The sequence below is a fragment of the Perca flavescens genome, chromosome 10 (genome assembly GCF_004354835.1).
Source record: "Perca flavescens isolate YP-PL-M2 chromosome 10, PFLA_1.0, whole genome shotgun sequence".
Classification (NCBI taxonomy): domain Eukaryota; kingdom Metazoa; phylum Chordata; class Actinopteri; order Perciformes; family Percidae; genus Perca; species Perca flavescens.
This window is the reverse complement of record NC_041340.1, coordinates 16,419,955-16,447,784: the sequence shown is the minus strand read 5'-3', so window position 1 is coordinate 16,447,784 and position 27,830 is coordinate 16,419,955. Positions and strand designations below refer to the sequence as shown.

The 27,830-nt window shown below is 41.7% G+C and overlaps 1 protein-coding gene across 1 annotated transcript; it reads left to right on the top strand.

Moving 5' to 3' along the window:
• The first annotated feature begins 119 nt into the window (after window positions 1-119).
• On the top strand, window positions 120-27,565 carry atg2a (autophagy related 2A). The gene is made up of 42 exons (XM_028589317.1): window positions 120-684; window positions 1,066-1,228; window positions 1,950-2,099; window positions 2,592-2,694; window positions 4,973-5,117; window positions 5,734-5,997; window positions 6,610-6,709; window positions 7,473-7,637; window positions 7,881-8,023; window positions 8,346-8,421; window positions 8,549-8,798; window positions 9,204-9,345; window positions 9,694-9,792; window positions 10,599-10,754; window positions 11,216-11,489; window positions 12,072-12,144; window positions 12,323-12,491; window positions 12,581-12,723; window positions 13,084-13,196; window positions 13,384-13,541; window positions 13,712-13,844; window positions 15,197-15,381; window positions 15,463-15,543; window positions 16,339-16,445; window positions 16,545-16,637; window positions 16,853-16,923; window positions 17,578-17,654; window positions 18,305-18,475; window positions 18,849-18,975; window positions 20,181-20,404; window positions 20,542-20,771; window positions 20,927-21,062; window positions 21,776-21,997; window positions 22,372-22,473; window positions 23,014-23,098; window positions 23,614-23,767; window positions 24,414-24,483; window positions 24,601-24,683; window positions 24,830-24,951; window positions 25,080-25,234; window positions 25,413-25,571; window positions 26,238-27,565. Exons 1-42 carry the CDS (start codon window positions 514-516, stop codon window positions 26,472-26,474), a joined length of 6,081 nt encoding a protein of 2,026 aa, XP_028445118.1. The 5' UTR covers window positions 120-513; the 3' UTR covers window positions 26,475-27,565.
• The last annotated feature ends 265 nt before the right edge of the window (window positions 27,566-27,830 follow it).

Sequence of the window (27,830 nt, the reverse complement as noted above, 5' to 3'; positions counted from 1 at the left end):
TTGATTATATTTCAGATTTGCAAAAAACTATTAACCTTACAAAGATGGCGCCTGGGTGGGTCCATAGTCTCTCTTTTCCGGGTTTTGCCTTTCGTCACTGTGACGCGAGACGCACGTACGTTCACCATACCATCAGTTGGCGTATGATAACAATAAACAACCCTGAAACAAGAGAAACGCACCAACAGGACCTGCTGCTCCAATTCGACAGAAACATACCGAAAATATGAGCCAAGACAGCTACAGACAGTTGGAGTGACGTCTCGTCAAGTAGCAGGGGACTCGCATCGGTCCTGACGCAAAGGATTTTCGAATTTTTGTGTCAAGCCTAGGGGAGAACTTACGTAGAAGAAGTTACGGTCTACCCTTCCTTAGCCCCATGTAGCTAGCTGTGGCTCATTCCTTGTTTTTGCACACTTTGTGTTAGTCTGTTATGCAGTTGCCAGAGGACTGTACTCGCACTCGTTCTCCTTCGCCACCTCTTTGCTCCCTCTCCCCGCTCTCTCTGGCCATATGTCTCGCTGGCTTTTCCCCTGGTCAGGCTCAATCAAGAAGCGGGCCTGTCGGTACCTCTTACAGCATTACCTCGGTCACTTTCTGCAGGAACGACTGAGCTTGGACCAGCTGGGCTTGGACCTCTACAACGGCAGCGGTGTCATCAAGGAAATCAACCTCGATGTCTGGGTGAGTTTTTAAAAGAGAGGTGGCTGTCAACTTTGCACCACAGCAGCAGTAGTCATCGTGTGTTTTTGTCTGGCTCGTGCACCCTTGACTGTTTCGCAACTGCACTCGAGTTCAACAACAATCTCCAACGTCATGCTCTCAGCCTAGCTCGCATTTCTTCGACGAAATCCAGTTATGGGGAACACATCACCAGCTCACCAGATTAACTGCACCTCTCCCTCGTGTCTTAACATTCAGAATAGATGCATTTACCCCTGCCATGTTGGCTGTGCACTTCCTTTGCTTTATAAGTCTACACCAGAGTGATGAGACAGTGTGAAACCAGTTATTCAGATTTCTTTAACTTTGTGTTTCTTACTGACTGCTTCCTCTCTACCCCAGGCGGTCAATGAGCTTTTGGAGTCTCTTGGAGCTCCTCTGGAGATAGTGGATGGCTTTGTGAGCAGCATAGCAGTGACCATCCCCTGGCAAGCTCTCCTGACTGATCACTGCACCTTAGAAGTTTCTGGTCTTCAGATAACATGTCGACCCAAGTACCGGACCAGTAAGTTAACTTAAAAACATGTTCTTGAGTCAATATTTGGTATTCACTACTGGGTCTTACACTTGGGCCACTAAACATGCACCAGCCATCCATAAGTTGAGTGAGGGGGGTTTTCCAGGATTTATCAGATGAGATCGACTGTGGTCCAAAAATATATTGTAAGTAATTTTTCATACTGTTTTCCCCAAACTATTCCTGATGTAGAGCTCTTGTTATGCAGGGAAGCAGGTGATAGATAGTGTCTATTTGTTAAGATCTGATATTTAAGTGCATTAGTAAAACAAAGTACACATCAGTGTACTCATTTTTCTAGACCACAAGCTGGCATAATCAAAACTGTTGTACTGTCAGAGCAACAGTCCAAAAAACCTAAAATAGTCACTTAACTATCACATATGAAGAAGAGCAACAGCATATCCTCAAGTGATTTCAAAGTATTTTTTTTTTTAAATTTTTACTCAAAAATGGACTGAAACGATTAATTGTTGACTATTTTGTTAATTGATTAACTTCCTGTCAATCAATGAATCAACTAATCCTCTCAGCTCTGTACTGGACTACAGAAAGCTCAGGAGGTGCAACCTGGATCTTCATGTGTATCACATACTAAGGAGTTTACTAATGTTTGCATTGGATGTAAAAAATGCACACATCACTTACACTACATCTTTGTCAAAGTGCAAGAAATCACTGAATCCCATGTGGTTTTGTTTGTACTCAGGTGGGGGTTGGGACTCCCAAGGCTGGTCATCAAGCATGACCTCCAGCATGCAGCTGGCTCAAGAGTGCCTGAAGGACCCCCCGGAGGCGTCCGAGGAGCCACCTGCCCAGCTGGAGGGGCTTGAGATGTTTGCACAAACCATTGAGACGGGTGAGTTGAAATCAGTTTCCCCACAGTCAGAATGTGCACTGACAGTATTATTGGGAATATTTCTCAAATGGAAAAAAAACCTAAACAGTCTGAATACTAGGGCTGCCACCTCTTAGTCGATTAGTCGACTAATCTGTAGTTTTGGTCTTAGTCGACTAAGATTTCTTTAGTCTATTAGTCATTTTTTATGCTTATTCATGCTTAATTACTTATGTCCAAGAAACTTCTGAGCACATTTAAGGTAAACACAAGATTTAAAGTGGTGCTTTTGCAGGATTAATTATGGAGAAACTCAGTTTTACAGATGGTTAATTAACTACATTTATATTGTGCTTTTCTAGTCTTAACCACCTCTCAAAGCCCACAGCTCTGTCAATTAAATCAACTAATCGATTAGAATTTCTTTAGTCGAGGACAGCCCTACTGAATATACACCGCTAAGAAAGATGCTTTGGAAGATCAGTGCTGATCTCTTCTCATCTATGTTTGCAGTCCTTCGGCGTATTAAAGTCACCTTCATAGACACTATCGTTCGCATAGAACACCAGCCCCTGGACCTGGAAACAGGCGTTGCCTTAGAGGTGCACATTAAACGGTAAGTCCTTGCTTACTTTCAAAGATTCACTTAAAGGAAATAAACTTCAAAGAATATGACTTTGTTTCCTTTTTTGTATTTTAAAATGTCCTCTTTGTTAATGCTACATTAGGGTTTATACACACTGTGTTAGTTCATTTTTGTGGGAACATCTTAAAAAACAAACCCATTACTTTTGGTACTGTTTGCTGCTGGAACATGCTGATAGAGAGCAGCTCATGGTGCAAAACCAAAGGTCACTTTTTACAGTACATTTGGCAATAATATATTTATTGAAAAGCGTACCTGAGTGGCCTTTTAACAAATTGCATGGCTTTAGCAATATGACTAGGTTCGGCACAGAAGACTCACATGATTTGTTCTACAAAAGAATATAGTGCAGCACACCAAGCTACTTTTGTAAAGACATCAATACAGGATTTTTTCAGTGTTTTTTGAGGCCAGATCAGAGCAAAAACATAGGTGGTTGTGATTTTAAATGAAATGTGTTCAGGCATTTTACAAAACACGGAAATGTAGCCTGAAAAACCTGAAAAACACAAACTGGGTCTGAAGCACTTTAGGCGATGAAAACAAAGAAGAAGCTTCAAAGAATGAACTCTAACGTAGTGGTCAGCATAACTTTCTACAAATAAAAGCATCCACATTCATACCCAGCTTTTCTTTTGATGGATTTCACTTTTTATCACTCACAAGAGGGTGCTACTGTGCTAAAATGTCTTTTGGCAATTAGTGATATTGTAACTCTCCCACATCATCACTTATATTACAGTCAGGGGAGAGTGAAAGCAAAATGGAAGACAAGAATTAGATTTCATCTTTTCTCTGCTCATCAGCAGAAAAGGAGAAGAGGATCCTGCTAAGTTATGAATTTGCACTCCCTGACCTTATATTATCAGACAGCCTCAGTGTGAAGCTCATTTTGAACGGGGTCAGTATTGACAAGGTCATTCACCTGAACAGACTTCTATCAGTGGCTGCAAATAAGTGCAGGCTGTACTTAAGGTGTTGTCAATATGGGATGTCAGGGGAGTCTGTGGCTTTTACATTGATGAATATGTGGCCACTGTTCCTGTGAAGAGCCAGATAGTTAACTGCTTGTATGACTATAGATAAAATAATAATCTAGTGAAATCATTTATTATGTTCTCAATATTTTGATGTATTTTATGCATTTTTGACACAACATCTTAACTATTTTCAGCTGCAGTGTTCAGTCCTAATCAAATTTAAAGGTACAAATAGTGCTCATGTGACAATATTGTTAAAGCCAGATTTGCAAATTGAAGGTAACTCCACACTTATTTGATTAATTACCAGGTAGTCACTGCTGGGTTTCTGGCGCCACATGTCCCATCACTGTTGCAATTTTTTAACATGAGTTACTGTTAGAGATGGTCCGGTATCGGCTCCGATACTGCCTAAAACGCTGGTATCGGGAAGTACTGGAGTTTATGCAACGATCCAATACCACGTAAGCCCTAAAGAAAATCTATGTTAAAGTAGTTTATTTGTTATTTTTCTGTTATAACTGACTGTCAAACTGGAGGATAAAAGAAAGTTCTACGGCATTTATTGTTTGTGTTTGTTCACGTTTCACAAAGAGTTTAACCTGAGCCAGACCGACAACAAAGATAGAAATAATATCACATCCATACAGGGATAATAGTATACAGCTGTTAAAACATAAAATATATCACACACTGGTATCGGATCGGTAATCTGTATCGGTCGATACGCAAGTTCAGGTATCGGAATCGGTATCGGGAAGCAAAAAATGGTATCGGGCCATCTCTAGTTACTGTTGAAACCTTAGTTGTGGCTTATTGACAAAGCTGCTCAGGATGTCTGTGTTGATCTGGGGGTCAATGACCAGAAGGCCCTGTTATCTCAAATGCTTGATTTTTAACCGAACAACTGATTTGAGTTCCGTGAAGCATGTTATAGGATAAGTGTTTATTAAACGGGATGCTATCTGATCATCATCATACAGCAGAACTGTACTTCAGCAACAAAATATGAAGTGCTACTTGTACTGATCAGTATGTCAGGTATATTCATTATAAAACCATGGTTTAATTTCCATGAACAATTTGATAGAGTTCCTTACCTCATACCAATGGTACTGTGAGTTTTTCTCAAAATGAAAATCACATTATGTGATATTATATTATATCTGTCTGCTGTCACAATGCAGGTGTGACTTTTCCCATGTATGTACTGAATTAAATACAATTTTCTGGCGCTAAATAATTGCTATGTTTGCACGGTTCTCCAGGCTGGAATACTTTGACGAGGCGGTGCGAGATCCAGCCAGCCAGACTGCCGTGCCTGTCGACATCCACCAGCCGCCCGCCTTCCTGCACAAGATCCTCCAGCTGAGCGCGGTTCAGCTGTTTTACGACAGCACTGGCACAGTTCAGGTGATGGAGACCTCGCTGCTAAGGATTCTTTACGTGCAATCTCTGTATATATTTTTTATTTCTTTCACACTTTTATTCATTTCTGTATATCATTTCTGTAGTCGCCTACTTATTTGCAGGATCATGAAAGATTAAGCAAACTAAAAACCAAAAATATCAAAGAATAGTTAAGAAATGGGTAAAAACTCAAAATACGTACACCACATTCTGTGCCACAGCATGCGCCGTCTAGGAGGAGCTGATGTGGATTAAAGGGGTTTATAATTTACTAAAATATCTAGCTATTCAGACTTTGATAAATCAGTTTCTTACTCCCACAGCGATGTCTGAACAAGATGAACCTTTCTCACTTGCTACTGTTGCAAAGCAACAAAGGAATAACCACTGAAATTTGTTCTTATGTAAAAGCCTAACCAGGGACAAGGACTGCAAATTAGCCTACGGCTACATTACGTCGGTTACACTTTAGTAACATTGTCTCTGACAAATAAACTGATAAGATAAAATAAAAATGTTTTTTTCTTGTAAACTTGGAGGAAAATATCACAATATACATCAATATGAAACAACAATATCATTTATTACCAGAAATGCTCATAGATTTCTCATTTCTTAGGGGCCTCATGAAGAGCAACGTCCTGAATCAGCCACAGCAAGTGAAGTAGAAGAGGAGGAGGAGGAAGAGGAGGATGAGGAGGTGGAAGGGGAGGACGAACAAGAAGAAGAAGATGATGATGAGGAGGAGGAAGAGGAAGAAGAGGCAAAGCCCCTAACATCCCCTCCCTGTCCTGCATCTCAGCCACTGCTCATTGGAAGCTGCTCCGGTTTCATTGAGACCACTGTCAAGATCAAACAGAACGACATGTTGCCTGGACCAAAGGTGTGTGGGTGTGTAATGTAACATCCTGAAGGATTCGTAAATGCAACTGCACTTAGCTGTAACAATTCCAAATTTTGCTGTACAATTAATCTCAGAAATAATTGCAATTAACAATATATTTGTCTTGTTCAGTCAAATTTAAAAATATGTATTTATTTATTACTTTTTTTTTTAAACAAATTAAACTTTTAAATGAATCCCAGGATATATCTTCTGGTTGTATCGCTGTTATGTGACCCAGATAATGTAAAAACACAAATGCACAGCTGAATGAAATAAACCACACCTCCACACTCTTTACTTTATCCACCCTTTTCATTTTTGTTGCTATGAACGTGTAGGTCAAGTGCCAACAACTACCATAGCTTTAGCTCAACAGTCTGACTAATAATCACTGAAATAATTACAGTTTTGACTTTCCAAACCAAATCAACAATTACTGTCAACAGTCTTAGCAGTTTAGCTAATGTTAGGCATTAATTGCGGTTAAACAAAGAAACTGCGATAATGCAAACAAAATTGACAATTAGACAATTATGTCATAATTGTTACAGGCATAACTATGCTCTCATTTTGACTTCTGTATCCTGTCTCTTTCCCTCTGTTGATCAGTTGGAGTTGGATGGGAAGGTGGGCTGTGTCCACTTGCTGCTGTCTCCAGATCAAATAACCCATCTGACGGACCTGCTGGCAGCCCTTTGCATAGACACTGGTACAGTAAAACACAGCCACTGTGATAAACATGCACCAATCCCAGGCCTGGGTTACACCTGCCACTTTTGCCATTAAACAATCTATATGTGATCATAATTTGACACTTTATTGAGAACTAAAGAAGAAGTTGGAATCTGAGATTGAAATTGCCTTTCTGACTCTTGGATCTTATTTGCATTACATTACATTACATGTCATTTAGCTGACGCTTTTATCCAAAGCGACTTACAATTGCTATATATGTCAGAGGTTGCACGTCTCTGGAGCAACTAGGGGTTAAGTGTTCAGGGACACATTGGTTGATGTATCGTAGTGGGAATTGAACCCAGAACTCCCACACCAAAGGCATGTATCATATCCACTGCGCCATCACCACCCCAGGTTATGTACATATACTGTATATATAGTTGTTATAACATGAATAAATTATTATCAAATGGACATTCAGAATTCATTCACAATCATTTTCTGTTCACAAATAGAATAGCAAATAATTGCTACGATGCTTACATTGATGCATGCACCACAAATTTGGGTGCCTACAGACTTTAGCACTACATAATGTAAAGCCCCTAAAAGCCAGGAGGAATCTGAACAGATACACTCAGACAATACGCCTGTGTTGTTCCCTCTGTAGGACAAAGCTAGAGGGTAAGGTCACAGGCCACTCTAAATGTCTGAATGTGAGGTCACACTCAGCCTTGATCTCTTCCCCTCTCAAACACATTCATAAATCTGTTTCTCTGTCCTCTCTCCCCCAGAGACAGAGACTAAGTGTGGTGGAGCATTCAGTCGTCCGTTAGACTCAGATGACCTGCGTTTGATTGAGGAGGACCTCGGTAAGCAGCTAGGCTCCAGTCCCAGAGATGAGGATTGGGATACTGAGCCCGACCTAGAGCCCTACATTACCGGCCTGGAAAATGGAGGTATACAGCATTTTTTCAACATGTTTTCCTTGCAGCAACATGCCATAAAGTGTATGTGTACATTGTAGTATTTATGTGTGTGTGTGTGTGTGTGTGTGTGTGTGTGTGTGTGTGTGTGTGTGTGTGTGTGTGTGTGTGTGTGTGTGTGTGTGTGTGTGTGTGTGTGTGTGTGTGTGTGTGTGTGTGTGTGTGTGTGTGTGTGTGTGTGTGTGTGTGCGTGTGTGTGTGTGTGCGTGCCTGCAGAAATGTTTTTCTCCATGGGTCCCACTGGAATGACCAGTAGCATGACGTCTGTGCGCTCCGGCAGCGAGTTGTCAGACAGTGATATGGAGTCCTCCACACACAGTTTGGCTAGCTTCACACAGCCTGCACCATTGTCTGCACAGGTACTGTGTGTGTATGTGTAGTTTAAGTGTACACTTGGCAGATAGCCGCATATGGAGAAACTATTGTTGTAAGGCGGATAAATGAAAGATGATTTTATTTTCTCTTTTTCCTTGATTAGCACAATAAGCTTAAATTCCTAAATTATCAATATTGGTGTCCTTTAGTATTACTAAAAATAGTATTATTATTTTTAATTAAATTAAATTTATTTTCTTTAAAAAAAGAGTACTTTTTCTTTCCTTATTTACTGAGAACAACAACAAACACAGAACTGGAACTTGTCACAAGCAGTCTGATTTCCACTTTAATTTTACCTGACAGGGCATGATGAACTGTCCCAGGAGGTATCCTGCAGGCAGTTTGTCGAGTCTACCACAGGCAAGGGGCCGGACCAGAGGTAAAATCACTGCAGTGCTGAGTATCAATTACAGAACTGCCCTCAAAATTATTGTTATTTATGACACCTGCATGTTGCTACTTTACACAGATAACAAAAAACGGAACTGTCATCCTCTTCCTTGCAGGACGCTCGCACAGCGGCCAGGCAGAGCAGCTGAAGCCCGATGCTTTGTTGCGTCTGACTCTCGGTGGGCTCACCCTAACCCTGCTGCAGGAGGACCCACCCTCTAAGCCAGACGGAGCCTCGTCATTGGCTCAGGTGTCTCAGATGTTCTTCCAGGAGCTGGCTTTCTTCAAGGACAGCATGTTTAGTGAGAGAGACTTCCACCATCTGAGAGGCGGCTTTGCCAAGGCCTGCCCACACTCCCATCTCAGGTAAAGAACACAGACACATGTTTTGTCTTTGATTAGTTATAATTCATCATGTGGACATAGCTTTCCAAGTATTTCCTAGGTACCTTCTTTTTTTTTTTTTTTTTTTTTGTTGGGCATGTAGTATATAAATATAAAAAGGGGCTTGTGGAAGTTAAAAATTACATACAAGATTCAGTTGACTACACTGTAAAACTTCCCTTTCTTAATAAGATGCGGCTCAGTAAACAAAGGACTTTCTGAAAAACAATAAACCGTGATGAAGTTAAATAGCCTGCCGGATTGAGGAATGTGTTGCATGTCTCAAGGGTTTGTATCAATTTACATTATGTAAATTGATACAAACCGCCACATTGCAAAATAAATTCTAATTTGATTCTTGTTTCCACTGTTGAACCTTTCTCCCAGAGTGACAGGAGCAGCAGTGCAGGTTGCTTGTGAGATGCGGAGCGGGACACGCCACAGTCGGGCCATGACCTCGGACCTTTCCTTCAGCAGATTGGAGCTGTTAGAGTGCCTCTGGGAGGACGGAAAGCCTCAGTACAGCGAGGTAGATAATCTTTTATTTGTTTGGCTGTTCATATTTAGTCATTATATTTTCAATGTGGTTAATATCAAACCGTATCATCAGTAAGTGATCACAGAAGGTCATTATAAGGTTTAACATCTCAATCTGTCACAGCTGTTCTTCATCTTTCTTTTGTACTATAACCAACGTTATATGTTTGACTGCCAGCATGGAGTCATGATACATGTCACTTAAATTGTGACACATGACATGTTTAGACTGAAGTTACTTTAACTAAACTTGTTCCTGTCGTCTGAAAGTAGTTTATGTTTGTTGTTCTTTTTCCAAGCTGATAAGCAAGACTTGAGGGAACTTTGTGTCTCTTTCCAGTTGCTTCAGTTCCAGAAAGCTGGTCTGTTCACAGTTGGAGCTGCAGCCAGACCGTGTGCCCAACTACACTACGGCCTCACTGAAAAACACCTGCGTAAAGTATGCTCTACAGTACACACGCACACACACACACACACACACACACACACACACACACACACACACACACACACACACACACACACACACACACACACACAGTCTTGAGAAGTTCTTATCTAAAATAAATATTTGTTTTTCATTCATTTTGTTTTTGTGTGAAGCGCCTTCAGTATACAAAATGTGCTGTACAAACAATGTTTGTCTGGTTTTGTAGTAGGTAAAGTAGTGTTACAATATTAACGTTAATATTAAGGTACTACAAAGACTGAATTGACAGGAGTCATTTAAGACTACAGTAAAAAAACAAAGAAGTTTAAAAAATAAAGCAGCCAGTATTTATTGTTCTCTTATGATACTCTTGTACTTAGAAAGTTACATGATATTATAAATGTTGAATGTGAACACGGGTACATTGTGACACCCTTATTTTTAAGACCAATACCAAACATTTTTGACTAAAGTTTCCAAATATATATATATTTGCCAGTATTAAATTTGACCACTTTCTTGCCAAAAGGCTGTATAACCCTTTAAAAATAGCATTTCAATAAAAAAACTGTACCCTAAAATCCTGAACTGTGATGATGACAGTAATCAAAAGCATATTCATGCAGACTTTATCTGTCTAATAACATGTATTAGACAGATTTATTGATTGTGTGTGTGTGTGTGTGTGTGTGTGTGTGTGTGTGTGTGTGTGTGTGTGTGTGTGTGTGTGTGTGTGTGTGTGTGTGTGTGTGTGTGTGTGTGTGTGTGTGTGTGTGTGTGTGTGTGTGTGTGTGTGTGTGTGTGTGTGTGTGTAGGGTAAACAGCGGGTGGTGCGGCGGGACAGTGTAGTGTGGGTGGAGCTGGCAGAGCTGAGCGCCGAGCTGGACCTGGACATCATCAGTCGCTTGGGGAACCTGAGCAAAGCCTTCAGCCACTGTCCCACACAGACTGCCGGACCTGGACTTATGCAGGTGGAGTTTCACCTGTTCATTTCCTCATTAAGAAATGAATTATATAAAGACAATGTAGACCTGTTATGAAATGCAATAGTCAGTAACCCAATTAAAACTCAAGCCAGAAAACACGGTGTCTAGAAGAAATGCGTCAAACGTCTATGTCAGCAGGACAATGGGAGACAAAAAAAACAGACAAATCTTCTTGAAAAAAGCTTGAAAAGGTAATCCCATCATGTCTGACCAAACATATGTGTGCTTTCACAAAATAATTTTATTTATTATTTATTTTTATTTAAATAAGAAAGTTTTCAATAGTCTTAAGATTGCCCTTAAGCTGCTAGTGAAGCTTTAACAGTGACATCCTCTTTCACAAAAGGCAACTGACTACTGTCTGTAACTAAAGTCTTAAAATCCATCTTCAGCCAACAGTCTTGGGAAAAATAAATACTAAGAGATTTCTACCTTTCTTTCCTCAGACCCAGAGCAGTGAGCTGTGCTCCTCCTTCACCCTTCTCTCCCCCCACGCCATTCTCAGGCTTCGTTTCCCCATACCCGACCTGCGGCCTCTCCCTAAGCGTCGACCTCCGACCCAGAGGGCAGTGCGGCAGGAGACCCTGGTGCTGGAGCTGACGGAGCTGGAGCTGAAGCACCAGGAGGCCCCGGACCTCCAGGCCGAGCAGACTGCCCCGGGACAGCCGTGGGCTCCCTGCCTCACTCAGCTGCTGGAGGCCTCCTTCTCCGACCTGCACGGTGGGAACACGCACAACCTTTTGTACTGACTGAATATTCATTCAAATGCAACCAAAGATAGACATACAGTGTACTAACCAATGCTTGTTGCAACATAGACAATCACATGTGTTTTCAATGTCAATTTGTTTACCAGGGTAATACTCTCTGTATCAGTATAGCTTTTCAGGGATTTAAGTTAGTAAAATGTTGGAAAGCCCCTTGTTTTTGTTAATATAGTCCCATTAGTAATTTTTTTATGAGTAGCTGTTACCTCATAAAGATAATGGAAATTGCATTTGTTGCTTGTAATGTTTCACATTATAAAGGACAAGACAAGCACTGGAGATTTTACAATACCTGCCATTTTATGATGAGTGTGTACAAAATGCTAAGGGATTGCTATGTAAGGCTGACTGTAGCTCTCTTAGACTTTTCTGTTGCATGTAGTCCTGTAGAACACAATTCATTATTAAAAGCTGTAAAAGAAACTCATATGCACTTATAATTTTTTATATATATATATATATATATATATATATATATATATATATGGCTGAAGCAGACCTTTAAACAGAGAACTGATGTGTATTGTCTCACCAGGGTCATACGAGGGCTGGGAGGGCGGCTCTTTCCCCTGTATCAGAGTGAAGAAGAACCGTGACTCTCCGCCGAGGTTAGTAGTGGTGATTATGAGAAGAATTATATACATAATTCACAATCTGCTGGAAATCAGCACTTTACAGTACTAGACTAAATTGAGTCATTCTTGCTCATGGAATGAGACAAAAATATTGTTGTAATGTACTCTAACCACAAGCCAGTGTTACTTACTTCTCTGTTTCTGCAAGCAGGATATCAGTACGTGTGCGTGGAGGTGAGATTCAGGGCCCGGCAGCAGGTCTGGGTGGGATGAACCTCATCAGGGACTTGGGGGCTGCCTTCTTTGAAAGTCACTGTGAACTCAACGACAAAACCAGCTCCCCATTTTCCTCCAACCGCACCATGTTTGAGACTGAGGAGGTGCGCTGACACACAGAAAAAAAAACAACATTTTATCAGCTATCTCATCAAGACTCCAGACCGAACTGATTTCTCCTTTCTTGTTCTAGATGGTGATTCCAGCCGACCCCGAGGAGATGCGTCAGTTTCAGGCACAGTGTGTCGCTCAGTGTCAGTGTGCGGTGGACATCAACCTGCCGCTGGCCTATGTCCTCCTGCCCAGCAAACAGGCCTTCCAGAGCTTCTACAACAGGTACGTCAACAGTAGCACAGGGGTGATGGCTCCAAGATAACATTATCCAGGCATCCCCCAAAAAGTTGGAAAATGTTTTAAATCATCGTCAGTATAATGTTTTTTTATTGTACAGAAAGTTTCTGTGTTCTCAGATGAACACAGAACACTGTCAAGTGTTTCACTTCATCTGCCTTTAATCATAGATTTTCGGTTTTATATTACTGTTGTCCTCATTTTTGAGCTGTTTATGTAGAACTGCCATTAGTTGTGTTAAAGAATAGCACCCAGCTTTGTTCCTTTTTTTTGGTCTTTGTATTGGTCTTAAGTCCTGCATCTGAAGTAACATTAATGTCCCTCGCCCACCCCTTCGTCCAAAAGGATCAATAATGATCTGTTGATGTGGGAGCCTCCTCCCCCCTCAGCCAACAGCCCCGACCATAGCCGCCATCACCACGATGAGTTCCAGCTCTGCAAGTCGGCCTTTAGACTGGGTGAGTTTGGCTGCTTTGAAAAACATGTAGATCTATTAAATATAATAGCAGCTAGCCTGCGAAAACATCTTTTATTAATCAAGCAGTATATTATATCAGGATGTTTCTTCCTCCATTGATGAATAAAAAAATAAATAAAAAAAGACTAAGTATGTTTTCCTCTGTCTCCGCTCTCTCTCTGCCATAGACTCTGATTCAGAAGATGACGACCCTCAGTTCTACTTGGCCAGTGATTCATCTGGAAAGACACAACAGTCAGCTCCCCGGCCCAACCACAACCTCAGCCTCCTCTCCCTCACTGTGATTATCGGCAAAGGTCGTCTCCAAGCCAGAACAGACAAGAAGGTGAGCCATGTGGCTGTTTGTAAGTTTCATTTTCAAGACCTGACAGTCTTGACTTGGACTTTTTTTCCAAAGACTGCAGATTCTGCCTTGATCCACAATTAAAAATGATTTTACCCTATCACTTTTTTTATCTAGTAATTTTTGTGTTTCCGTTTCACCTCATTGATCAGGAGGACCAGAGTCATGGCGAAATTGTGCTCGACCTGGAAGGGGGGAAGATATTCAGTGTGGCACAGCACCAGAACGACCCCAATCTCAATTTCCTGTGTCTAGAGAGCAGACGAGTGGAACTCTACCATCAAGGTACAAATTGTCATGTTGTTTGAAAACATTATATTGCAACATAATTCATATTTTATTTTAATAATGTTGAAGTAGTTTCAATAATAAATAATAATAAAGTAGAAAATGTTAATGTATTTTCGGGGTAGGGCTGTCACGGTATTTAATTTTTTTTTGTACCGCACACTTTTTGTGAAGTCATTTAAACCGCCGCAGTTACCGCCATAAAAAAAATTAAAATCGCAGTCTTTCCAAAATAAACTTTTCGAATGCATTTATTCCTGTAGGAGTCTATTTTTTATAGCATGTAGTCTAAATGTCTATCTTTATTTCAGTGTTGTCATTAAGAGGCCGACTTTGCAGGAATATTGGTCTGCATCAGTATTAGGGGTGGGAATCACCACAGGCCTCACAATGCGATATCATCATGATACCTATGTCACGATACGATATTATTGCGATTTTAAACATATTGCAATATTCTGCGATATATTGCAATGTATTACCTTTTTTCCAACTTCAAATTTTTCCCAATTTCAAATGATGTCCCCAAAGGAAAATTTTGTCAACGTCTGTTTTATCTAAAAAGATACATTTCTCAGTTTGTTCCTCTCACTTCAATTGTATTGCTGCAAAATGGGATTGTCAAGCAGACAGACCAACACATATATCATAAAAGATCAATACTTGGCGTCTGTGTATCGATACAGTATTGCCACGAAAAATATTACGATACTATGCTGTATCGATTTTTTTCCCCCACCCCTAATCAGTATATGTAAGCGGAGCGTGATGATTTTGGATGGAGCACGGAGCGTCGCCTTATCTCCCGCTCCTGTACCGCTCACACTGTGAGTTTGAAGCATGCAAGAAACGCGACCAAGGCTCACGGTGTAGGCTACATGCAGATGTCCCTCACGGTGTAGGCTACATGCAGATGAAGCCGCCCATCCTCCCTCCATGCCACTAGTGCCCAGTGCACCGCCGGCATCCGGCTGCCTTTTTCAAGGCGGCTGGATGATGCGCTCCTGGCACTGGCAGCATGGCGTAAGGGTGGGCGCAATTCATCTGATAAATACAACGCAGTGGGGGGGAATGAACAGCTCCGTGAGGAGGAATGGAAATTCCGGACCCTCCATTCCGCTCACATGTTTTTGGAAGACATGCATTTGTTATTGAAAGACAGACAGAAAGGCTAATGAACACTGTTTAATGACAGTAACACGTTTTCAAGAATGAAAAAAAACCCATCGGTGATAAGTTTGACTCTGCGGTTGGCGTTACATGACTGCAATCACCATGGTAATGCGGTAACTGCGACAGCCCTAGTTCTGGGTCATCATTCTTCCCCCCCTCCCCCCACATCACTACAGCGGTGGTGAAAGACACCCCTATCCCACAGCGGTTGGAGATGCCCAACTTCACTCCCCCAACACACTTGGACCCTACCATTTACCCCACAGAGGTGGGTGTGAGCAGCGTTGGTGGCAAAGAGGGGGAGTTACAGATGTTGTCCACAGCCATCAAAATCACACTGGACCCACAGAGGAGTGTTAAGGTACGTGCTCCTCAAACCCCTGATTTTGCTGCTGATGGAACTTCGAAATTAAACAATGTTTGTTTCTGCCCCTTATTGTAGGAGTTCCTAGTTGCCCTTCGACTTCAAGGTGCCACCATGCGACATTACGTGACGCAGACTAATCACAGCTGGCATGAGCAGGTGAGAAGCAGAACAAGAAGGCAAAAAGAAACCAGTCCTCTTACAGATCACAGAGTCTTCTCAGTATCTTATTGTTCTTCATTGTTGTTGGTTAAAAGTTCATGAAAGAAAAAAATCTCTCCTAAAAGACTTCCTGCACTTAAACTACTGTGGATTTCTAGTAATATTCATTATTTAATTTCTAGGCATTTCAAGGTGTTTTTCTTATTTCGTGATTTACTTGCCTAATGAAAAAATGTAAAGGGATTCAGCAAAACTATTTTCAATTCTCTTGGAGATAAAAGTCAGATTTAAAGTCGCTTGAGTCAGAAAATGCATTCTTCTCTCTCTAGACCAACATTTTTGACATTCCAGATTCATGCAGAAATAGAAATGTATGAATGAGGAGTGCAAGAGAGTGAGATGCCGATTTTTCTAGTAGAAATCAACCAGAGTGCAGTGGAGTAGTAAGATAATGTGCATGTTACAATCCACTGTATATTCTAAAATATAATTGCTCTTACTCTTCATCGTCCTGTTCACCAGCCCTGCCAAAAAACAGCTTTTTCCACTTACTTGCTCGCAGATATAATAAGCATATACTATTACATTGTAGCCAGTAGTATGTAGCAAGTATAATTTATTATGACAAATTGCATAACCAAATACACATGCAGCCAATGTTATTATTGAGGCAATCGCAATTTGTTCTGTTTTATTTTCCAGCTCAACCATTTGGGTTGTGCTGAAAAATGCAAACCACACTCCACACTGAAATCATATTAGATTTGCCAACTTAGTGTTTGTTTGTTGCAGCTGGTTGACTTCCTGGATGTCGTTGATGATCCCATTCTGGGATACACAGCACCTGCAGTCATCACTGTCCTCCACACACACCTCGCTACCTGTGCCGTCGACTACAGGTATGTACTATACCAAAAGAAAAGTGTGGGAAAGTGATAATATACACTGTACCATGTCCTTTTTTTTCCACCCTCATTTTCTGTTTTTCTGTTTGCCAGACCTCTGTATCTACCACTGCGCATGTTGTTCACAGCAGAGTCCTTCTCTCTGTCAAGTAATATCATTGTTGACACTGCCACCTTCCACCTCAGGTACAGTTCACCACTAACTGAACATGACGATTGTCCATTAAATAACAAAAAAACAAAAATGTCACCCCCCAAAATCACAATATTAGATGTTGGTATGATAATGAGCGCTGAAATATTTTTGAAATGCTACTGTCAGTTTGTACCACAATATATGAGCTGGTGACTCCCAGTGTAAGATCTTTGTCTAAGTTGTGTTTTTGTTATGCTGTGGTCAGATTCATCCTGGATGACTCTGCTCTCTACCTCTCTGACAAATGTGAGAGCGACACCGTGGACTTGAGGAGAGGTAAGACACATGATGCACATGTGTTCACATGTTACAGTTACAGAAAGGTTGTAGAAAATACGCTGTTTCTTTACAGAAAGTGAAGCTGTTGCTCAGGAGTAGTTGTTTGTAGCCCTAATATCGCAAGGCTAGCGCATTTCTTCATGTCTGTTTACAATGTGTCTGTTAGTTATTCAGCATTAAAAGTATGTAGGAAGTCCAGTGTAACTTTTGAGTTAAGAGGGTCCATAGCAATAAAAAAAAAGTAAATAAAACATACAAGACAAAACCACAATTCACCATTCTATCTTGCCAGTGTTTTTTGAGCCTGGATAAGTACCGAGTGCAGCTCTTCCTAGGGCTGGTTAAAGCCTCTATGATGCTGTTCTCTGACTTATCCAAGCGACATATACAATTATTTGTTAGCTGCGTTTACACATACCTTACCCTTGGACGAGGGAAACTTTCCCAACAGGACAAGTGTGATTGATATCAGAGCTGTTGTTAAACTGAAAGTCAACAACAGAACAGCTCATCTCCTAGTTAATGTTGATTCTCTTGAGGTCATCTTACAATCAGGGACGTCTTATATTTGGGCCAATACAGTAGTTAATATTACTAACATAAACAAGAATCACTCTAATGAAAACCACTTTGTGTCTTTGTGTCACACAGACTATGTGTGTGTTCTGGACGTTGACCTGCTGGAGCTCGCCATCACCACCTGGAAAGGCAGCAATACGGGCAAGCTGGTGAGTGCTCGCCACCTGTTTACATACCTGTGTTTTCTTCACATTTACACAGCAGCAATAAAGCATACAGCAAAATAAATGACTGACAGCCAGAGAAATGTGAACGTAAACAAAACATTATAATTTAGTTCCATTTCCTTTGAAAACCACTAACGAGTACAGGCCCTGTGTTTATAAATATTTGTTATACTATAATACAGTTTCACTATAATAATAGCTTCAGATAGCAATTTAAGACTAGGATCACTTTTCAGTTGGACATGAAACCAAAACTAACAAGGCAACTGTAACAACAATGATGCAGCTGCCCTTTTAGCCAATCAGTAACAAGGTGTACAAATTTGAGAAAGGTCAGTTTACAGACTGTTATGTAACAATGTATTGTAAGACCATTTGCACAGTCTGGTCTTTTCTTTGAGGCATTTGCTGTATCCATTTTATGTTTATAGGACAGACAGAGGGACTCTTTAATTTATAAACTACTGAACTTACAGATGTTGGAGGGGTGTTCTGTTAAACCTTTATTATTTAGTTTGTGGTTTTCCTCTTTTTCCCATGCTCCCTCCTCTTGCATTACAACTCTCTCTGTCACCACATTATTGATTCTCTCTCTGTTATTAATGTAAATGTGCTTGCTCTGTATGTTCCAGTCTCAGCCTCTCTTTGAGCTCCGTTGCTCCAACAATGTGGTTCACCTTCATACCTGTGCTGATTCCTGCGCTGCCCTGGTCAATCTGCTGCAGTACCTGGTCTCCCAGGGTGACCTGCACCCTCCACCACGACACACCTCACCCACTGAAATCGCTGGTCAGAAATTACCAGTAGGTCCAGCATATTCACTAGAGAATTAACATGACAAATTGATTAAATAATGGCTTCAGACTAGTTATTTATATTGACAAATGTGTCTCAGAGGGCTTTACAGTCTGTTTATTATACCCTTAGATCTCTACTCTTATAGTTTTAAGTAAAATATTAAGTGTAATAAGTGAAAGAGTTAAAAGTGCATTTTAACTCTACTAAGAAAAGAATATTGTTTGCTATGTAGTACTATATAGTCTTTTACATATAATTCCCTACATAATGCATAGAGAATGAATGAAATGGTTGCTGACGAGAACAGACCGGTTCCATATGTCCAATGTGGTTTAGAGATGTCATGTAATATTCTTCTGTAATATTCTGTCTTGTTAGCTGTCAGAAAGTCCTGCGTCAGTGCTTCCCTGCCCTCCAGCTGAAACCGCTGAGATCAACCAGTATGACCTGGCTGATGCCTTAATTGACACAGAGAAGAGCCACCAAGAAGAGAGTTTAGATCCAGGTACTGCAGAGTCTTTTTTTTTTTTTTTTTTTTTTTTTTTTTTTTTTTTTTTTTTTTTTTTTTACATATCTCAACATCCCAACTGGATATGGTTCAGTAAAATTCTGCAAAGACTCCTGTTTCCTTGTGTATAGGAAGGCAAGGCAAGGCAAGGCAGCTTTATTTGTATAGCACATTTCAGCAACAAGGCAATTCAAAGTGCTTTACATGAAACATTAAAAAAACAGTTAGAAAACAATTAAAAACAATTTCAAAGCATTAAAAGACAAAAAAATTAAATGTAAAGAGCAATTAGAAAACAATTAAAAACAATTTCAAAGCATTAAAAGACAAAAAAATTAAATGTAAAGAGCAATTAGAAAACAATTTAAAACAATTTAAAATCATTAAAAGACCAGAATAAAATGTACAGTGCAGTTTAAGAATTTTAAAGAAAGAGCAGTTAAAAATAGGTTATTTAAAGAAAGGCAACGTCAAAAAGATAGGTCTTCAGCCTGGATTTAAAAGAACTGAGAGTTGCAGCAGACCTGCAGGTTTCTGGGAGTTTGTTCCAGATATGTGGAGCATAAAAACTGAACGCTGCTTCCCCCTGTTTAGTTCTGATTCTGGGGACAACAAGTAGACCTGTCCCAGACCACCTCAGAGGTCTGAGGGGTCAAAGTATAGTAGCAGATCAGAAATGTATTTTGGTCCTAAACCGTTTAGTAATTTATAAACCATTTCTGGCTTTGTCTGTTGTTTTTAACATTGTCGTTTGAAGCTGAGTGCTGACCTTTAATCGTTCCTCTTTTGTGCCGAAAACAACCACCTCAGTTTTTTCTTCATTTAATTTAGAAAATTCTGGCACATCCAGTCGTTAATGCACATCCAGTCGTTAAGGAAGAGGGTTGTCATGTGCTGATTGATTTATATTGGTTTTCATTAGTGCTATAAAACTGTGGTGAAGTTTGACACAGATACAGAGGAGCGTATTGTCATACTTGACCAACTGAACTTTTAGGAAGGAAAAAAAAACATAAAACTCAGCCTGTTTTTTCCAGATTTCACTAATGCAACAATAAAACCTAAAGTAAGAACAGTAATTCACATCTGTATGCAATGTACCCATGTGCTCAGGATGTTTTTAGTTTCTGTACCAGCTTGGCTAGCCCACAAATCTTTGCTTGTTTTTGATTTCTTAACCTGACTGATGGACCTTTGTCCAGGTTCACCCTCCATGCCGAGGGGCTCGCCTGTCTCTGTATACCTGTTTCCAGGTGAAGCTCAGAAGCGCAGCCCCTCCGTCCTGCAGGGTGAGGACTCTGAGCTTGATGGACTGGTTGCCACAGCAATGGAGGCACAGGCAGATATGATGTCAGAGGAAGGCTCCGAGGGCTCCAGCGAAAATGACGACTTTTGCATCTTGGAGGCTCCCGGGATGGGCATTTCTGTGAGTCTCTCCTTATGCTTTTATGGTCTTGTTTGGTCTGTCTTATACACATTTTCTTCACCATTAGCTCACTTTCCCTCATAGCATGACTCCTAGCTACTTACTCACAACATGTCCACACATGGGATTTGTTACAGCCCAGGGACGGGGAGCCCGTGGTGACAGTGTTGTCTCAGGGCCCCATCAGGGTGAAGGAGAGTCACTTCTCCAGGCCACGAGGCAGCTCAGACCTGCTCAGAGCCCCCAGCCGTTTCCCGGTGCCCCAGAGCAGGGTGGTGCTGCGGGAGATCTCTGTGGTCTGGCATCTCTACGGGGGCAAGGACTTTGGCAGCAAGCCCATGTCCATACATGCCCAGCACACAAACAGGTAACACACGCACACACGAGGCCACAAGTAGGTTATCAGATGCACAGAAATGTAGTTACTCATACAATATATACATCAAGGGTCATGAGAACAATTCTGTTTTCTCTCCTTTCTTTTAACTGTTGCTCTCACCGTCTCTGTCATCCTCTCCACAGAGGTCGTTCCGTCCCCACTGGTGTTCGTGGGTCCCCGTCTCGCTCTGTTGCTCCCTCTCGTCCCCAGAACTCCTGGCGCTGGGCCGGAGGCAGCGGGCGTCAGCACGCACTGCTGATGGAGATCCAGCTCACCAAGGTGTGTGTGTGTGTGTGTGTGTGTGTGTGTGTGTGTGTGTGTGTGTGTGTGTGTGTGTGTGTGTGTGTGTGTGTGTGTGTGTGTGTGTGTGTGTGTGTGTGTGTGTGTGTGTGTGTGTGTGTGTGTGTGTGTGTGTGTGTGTGTGTGTGTGTGTGTGTGTGTGTGTGTGTGTGTGTGTGTGTGTGTGTGTGTACACACACACACACACACACACACATAGTACACATACATAGTATGTGTGTGTCAGCTGAAACGAGATAAAGTTCATATTAATATAGATTTCTCCTGCAAATAATGTGATTTGACAAAGAACATACTAAGCATTTGTGTATTTAACTCTTAAACTCAGATTTTGTTATTGCAATCTGTTTTTTTATGGCGTTTTTTGTGCCCTGATCCAGAAGTAATAGATCTCAGCTGTACATTTTTGTTTGAAATTACAACTAAAGGAATAGTTTGAGCCTCTCGGAAATATGCTTATTCACTTACTTGCAGAGAAGATTGATACCACTCTCTGTACAGCAAGTGGTATTGATCTTCTCCTCTAACTTTTGGCAAGGAAGCAGTGAGTTGTCAAACTATTACTTTAAATTCAACTTGAAACTAAACTGTACTTCTTTAAAACTGCTATAACTTTCACAGTAGATCTACAGCTTCAACAGAACCCCCAAACAGGATCTTTTTCAACACATTCCTCCTGTTTTGTCATCCAGGTGTCCTTCCAGCATGAGTCCTACTCGGTGGCAGCAGCTGGGCAGGATGGGGAGGGGTCAGTGGCGGTCGGGGTTGGTCCCGGTGGCGAGCAGCCACTCTCCAGGCAGGTGTTCATTGTCCAGGAGCTGGAGGTTCGAGACCGACTGGCCTCCTCACAAATCAACAAATTCCTCTACCTCTACACCAGCGAGAGCATGCCTCGCCGAGCCCACTCCAACATGGTGAGACAGCAGACAGGGAGGGAAGGAGGGAGGACAGACAGACAGAGGGAGTCTTTACTTTATAAACTACTGAATTTACAGATGTTGGATGGGTGTTAAGCTGTGATTTAAGCTACCTGACTAGTACCAGACCATCCTGATGTTGTAAATCCCCACTTGTCTTGTAATACTGTACAGTCATGGTAAAACGAGTACAAAGACAACTACTGTTTGACATAACGTTGATGCAGCTTAGAGCGTTCTTGTTTAGGAGGCAGGAAAAATTAGGTGGGGATGTGTGAGGGGGCTGGTTCTTTTATATCAGGAGGACTAGAAAAAGACAAAAATCGATTATTTCATGTATATGATATTGATTGTGCATTTTCTTTTTGTAGCTGACAGTGAAGGCTCTGCAGGTGTGTCCAGAGTCTGGCCTCGGTGGACCAGAGTGCTGTCTTCGAGTCAGCCTGCTGCCTCTACGACTAAACGTCGACCAGGTAACTCCGGCTCCTAAGACTCCATTCTAAAAGTGAAATCTTTTCCATCCAAATCCAGTCTCAGTCAGAGTACATGACACCCAGTGGCACATATACATAGAGGTTTATGCCTCGACGCAGAGGTCCAGGGTTCGAGTCCGACCTGTGACGATTTGTGTCTTCCCCCTCTCTCTTCCCTTTCTCACCTAGCTGTCCTTTCCATTAAAGGCGGAAAAAAAAAAGAATCTAAAAAATGGCCAAGTAGAGCCTGAAATTTTGTCTTAATTTTCACTGTGTAGAAAATGAAGCGCGTAAAAGGACTCTGGTTCTCTGTTTTGAGCTTTATTTAAATCTCTTCTATGAAAGATGAAAAGCTCTGTTTGCAAAAATTATTTAGCATATTAATGTGGCAATCAGAAATGACAACATTCATACCAGCACTAGAACTGTACCATTTTAGAGAAAACAACTACTTCCAAAAAGTAATGTTGATTTTCCATTGAAATTGCTCCATGTAACTTCTCCACATCTAATCAGCCTTTTTTCGTTTCTCCTGTCCAGGACGCATTGTTTTTCCTGAAGGACTTTTTCAGCAATTTGGCTTCCTTTGTTAACCCTTACCTGCCTGTGGACCCTGCAACTGAAGGTGAGCTAAGTCTGATGATGGTTTTTTTTATGCCTCCGTGCCGGCAACAGCCGTGGTCGGAGGCATAATGTTTTTGGGTTATCCGTCCCATTCTTGTGAACGCATGATCTCAGGACCCCCTGGACGGACTTTCTTCTCCAAATTTGGCACAAACTTCCACTTGGACTCAAGGATGAACTGCTTAGATTTTGGTGGTCAAAGTTTAAGATCACTGTGACCTCACAAAACACGTTTTAGGCCATAACTCAAGAATTGTTACGCTAATTATGCCAACATTTCACACAAATGTCTAATAGGATAAATGCTAAGCTTTTTTTTTTTTGGAGTCAAGTGTATATACAGTATAAGGACTGCATATCATCACAGTACATGATTCATTTTCACTGGCTGCAGAACATGTTTAAATGATTACTCAAGCTAATTATGAGCATATTTAACATTTGATCCTGTATTTATTGTAAGACACACTTTGGTGAATATGTATTTTTCAATGTTTCTCTCCATTCATTTTTCAGTGAAGGCAGACCCCTACCAGAAGGCCTCTGAGGAGGCGGAGTCAGCCGCTGGTCTGGGACCTGACCTCACAGCTTCTGTGGAAACTACCTTCAGCGAGCAGAGCTCCTCCTCTGCTGGCTCCACCTCCTCCTCCGACCAGCCAATCTACTTCCGGTACATAAACACAGACTTACTAGAAGGCTCGGAGAGAGTCTTATGCCGCGTTCGGTTTACCTCGGAACTCGGTTTTAACGAGGTCAAAGTTGGAAACACGCCCCCTGATCTCGCATTTACGAGCTCGGAACTCGGACGACCTCGCAGTAGCCCGAGTTCAAAATCCAACATGGCTGCCCCCTGTATCAACAGTTGTGAAAGCTGCAGTAACATAAGCACTTCTGTCTTATTTGTGTCACTAAATCAGTCGTTCACACAGGCATGTCCAACTTCTATCAGTGGACATGTTGTTACGCTGTTTGCATGCACAAAAGACGGCGTAATACATTGTTATCAACTGGTATTGCTAACAATAGCTAACCGGGCTAGAGGTAATGAAAACAGTGAAAATCCGACTTTTAAATCGAACGCATTCAACTCGGGTATGACGTCATTCCCAGCTCCGGCTTCCGAGTTCCGAGGTAAATAGAACGCGGCATTATTCTGCTTTTACAAACTAAAGGGAATAAGGGTTATGTGTTACAAACAATAAAGCTTGTTTGTACGAATATGCAAGTTGTGAAAAATACTTACAATTTGTCTATGATAAATAAAGGTTTAAAATGTTAATGGATAACATTTAATCTTCCTTATCTGCTATTTTCAGGGAGTTCCGATTCACCTCTGAAGTGCCTATTTGGCTGGACTATCAGGGCAAGCATGTCGCCATTGAACAGGTGAGAGGTCACTCAAACAGCTCATCTGTCACTTATCGTCTGTGTATTTGATCAGGAAATAATTGTCCTAGCTGACTGTATTTTCACACTCCTTCTGTCATACTCTTTGTTTCATAGGGAACGTTTGCAGGGATTCTGATCGGTCTGGCCCAGTTAAACTGTTCTGAGTTGAAGCTGAAGAGGCTCTGCTGCAGACACGGGTAGAAATACACACTTCCATACCAACACTAATCAGTGGTGGCTAGAGATACATAGTCATCTGAGACTAGATTACAATGTTTGGAAGGCAAACCAGTTGAGCTTTCAGTTGCATGTTTTTTTGTCTTTCTTCTGCATCTCTTTCTAGTCTCCTCGGTGTGGACAAAGTGATCCAGTATGCCGTCACAGAGTGGCTGACGGACATCAGGAAGAATCAGCTGCCGGGCATTCTGGGAGGTGTTGGCCCCATGCACTCGGTTGTCCAGCTGTGTGAGTTGAAACTGCTCCAAAAACACTGTTGTTCACCGTGTCAGCTTAACATTTACATGTTATTTATCCTGTTTTATCTCTCGGTACATTCCCTTCCCCCCCATTTCTACCTCTTTGTGTTTCTCCAGTCCATGGAGTGAGGGATCTGTTCTGGTTGCCCATAGAGCAGTACAGGAAGGATGGACGCATTATTAGAGGTCTCCAGAGGGGGGCAGCATCCTTTGGCACCTCCACAGCATCAGCTGCTCTGGAGCTCAGCAACAGGCTGGTGCAGGCCATACAGGTACTCAGTCTGTGAAGGGTTCTCAGTGCAGAGCACAACTGTGAATCAAAGTTATACAGAGGCTAGATTTGGTCCATGGCCTGAATTTGTTTCAGGTAGCAAAAAAGTGTGAGATAACTTGTTGAAGGATTTCAAGATAAGCAGGGCCTCAGGTGATTTCTGTCTGCTTCTCTTACAGGCCACAGCAGAGACGGTGTACGACATCCTGTCTCCAACTCCACCCCTGAACCGCTTTGCCATCACAGAAGGCCGGGCCCCCTCAAACCGGCCCCGCAGAGCTGCTCAGCCTGCAGACCTCCGAGAAGGTGTAGCCAAGGCTTACGACACCGTCAGAGAGGTGCGTCCCCAAACTTACCTTCTCGAAATTGGTTATGGACCCTTCAAGAGAACATAATCCAAAAATAAGCAGTCACATGCGCTCATCTTTCAGCTTACTCTACTCACTTTCTAATGGTAACTGTACCGTTGACTCTGTAGTACTTTGATTATGTGAGAAACCCAGTTTACATAGTCGTGGTTGGGGATTACAGAAATCTGATTTCTGCTGATAGTTTTCTCCTGAAGAAAGAGATTTCTTGGACACTTTATATAACCAGGTTTCTATTATGTGCATGATTTGACATTCTTGCCTTTGTCAACAATGGATAATGAAGAGAATTTAAACCTGAAGGTCCACCTACTAATGATGCAGAACATTTAGCCACATCCCACTGTCTTTATTCAGCAAATAGAACTCAGGTATCGTTGGCTTTTTACATGAACGTGTGTGACAAATCCGGGCTCTGATGCACTATCACTGTGACAGTGTAGGAGGTTGAAAGGAAAGATCATAATATGTGTTGATGCACAATGCATGTAAACAGGTTGTCTGATTTGGAGATGAAACGATGAGTCGGTTAATCAATAAGCCGATCGACTGTTTCTCGTGTGCATGTGCGTAAATGAACTGAAACACTAAATATTTTTGACTAATCTCTCCCTGGACTCTCTCTCTGCAATCCAGGGAGTGATTGACACAGCTCAGACCTTGTGCGATGTAGCATCCCGCGGCCACGAACAGAAGGGTCTACCCGGCGCTGTGGGCGGTGTCCTGCGGCAGATCCCACCCACTGTGGTCCGACCCTTAATAGTGGCCTCTGAAGCCACTTCCAATCTGCTCGGGGGCATGCGGAACCAGATCAAACCAGACGCCCGGAAGGAAGATTTCCTGAAGTGGCGCACGGATGATGGCCAAGAATGAAGACAACTTTTTTTTGTCCGTGTGAGAGAGAGAAAGTGTGTTTGTGTGCAATTATGATTTATGGAAGTCTCGGCTAAGGGAGAAAATCTAGGGTTTGAATGTGTATTTGCATGTGTGTATGAACTAATGAGAGTCAGTGTTGGCTCCAATGCAAAGACAAAGCAACGACTAACGACTACTGCAGTTACTGACACCCAGTGTTTTATGTGGCTCCATCATACATGGACTTAACAAGATTTAATCATTCTGTTTGCATTTGGCGAGAGCTCTCCTCATATTCCTCCCCTCAGTGAGACACTAGTCTGCAGATTCTCCTTGCTGTCTGTGCAAACATATCACCGTCACTCTCAACAGTTCATTTTCAATCCAACCAAGGGCAGATAGGATTATCACTCAAGGTTTACTTATGTATTTTGGGCACTCCATGTACTCTGAATTGTGCTGCTTCAAACTGTTTGTATTCTTATTTAAAGTAATGCTTTCTGGCACAATTTCACCTTCTTCCAAGGTCCATGGAGAAGAAGTAAGAGGAAGTAGGAAGAAGGTGAATTTATGTCAGAAATTCCTTCTCTTTGTATTCCAATTCACCCATCACTAGCTGCGAACAGTATACCTTTTATGGGTGCAATATGTGATGTGTTGTCCAGTGATGCTCATAGTAGAGACAGGGAGATATTTTAATGAAGTGTCCTTTGCTAACACCCTCTAGATGGTTTTCACCCTCACTTCACAACACAACACATTGTCATTGGTTCAGCTTTGGTTCACCCTCCCTGCTACTGTCAAGTATACTGGCTCATATGGATACATACCTGACTGAGAACAAGTTTCCTGACTAAAAAGATAAACCGATCACACGAAGCCTGTAAACTCTGTAGCACATTGGATTATTTTAAAGTTTCACAAAGTCAAGATAGACTTCAGTTGTCTGTAACTCAGACAGTTCTCCAGATATTAGCCGGTGGTTCTTCCTTCTGCATTGCAGCTCATTTGTGCTTCGGTTTCCATCAACAGTTAAAGACTGAGATCTGAATAACCCTTCTCTGTCTTCAGAATTGCTTTTCTCTCTTCTTTAGTTGCCTTCCTGCGTTTTTTATTCTGTTAAAGCATTTAGTATTGTCATACTCGTTTTCAAAATAAGAGTTGAAAGGATGTGAATCTGGTGACGATGGAGGATGAAACATTTAGTGTTTTGTGGTTTAAAAAAAAAAGTTTTACATTTTTATCTTTTTTGTTTAAGAGTGTGTGTGTGTGTGTGTGTGTGTGTGTGTGTGTGTGTGTGTGTGTGTGTGAGAGAGAGAGGATGTGTGTGTGTGAGAGGATGTGTGTACGTGTAATGCATGTCTGTGAGGGTGA

What these genes read in the sequence shown, in the direction of transcription:
- atg2a (XM_028589317.1), top strand. Translation starts at nt 514, where the DNA reads ATGTCTCGCTGGCTTTTCCCCTGGTCAGGCTCAATCAAGAAGCGGGCC. An exon ending in CCGGACCTGGACTTATGCAG is followed by an intron (nt 10,755 to 11,215) that starts GTGGAGTTTCAC and finishes TTCTTTCCTCAG; the next exon opens with ACCCAGAGCAGTGAGCTGTG. An exon ending in TACGACTAAACGTCGACCAG is followed by an intron (nt 22,474 to 23,013) that starts GTAACTCCGGCT and finishes TCTCCTGTCCAG; the next exon opens with GACGCATTGTTTTTCCTGAA.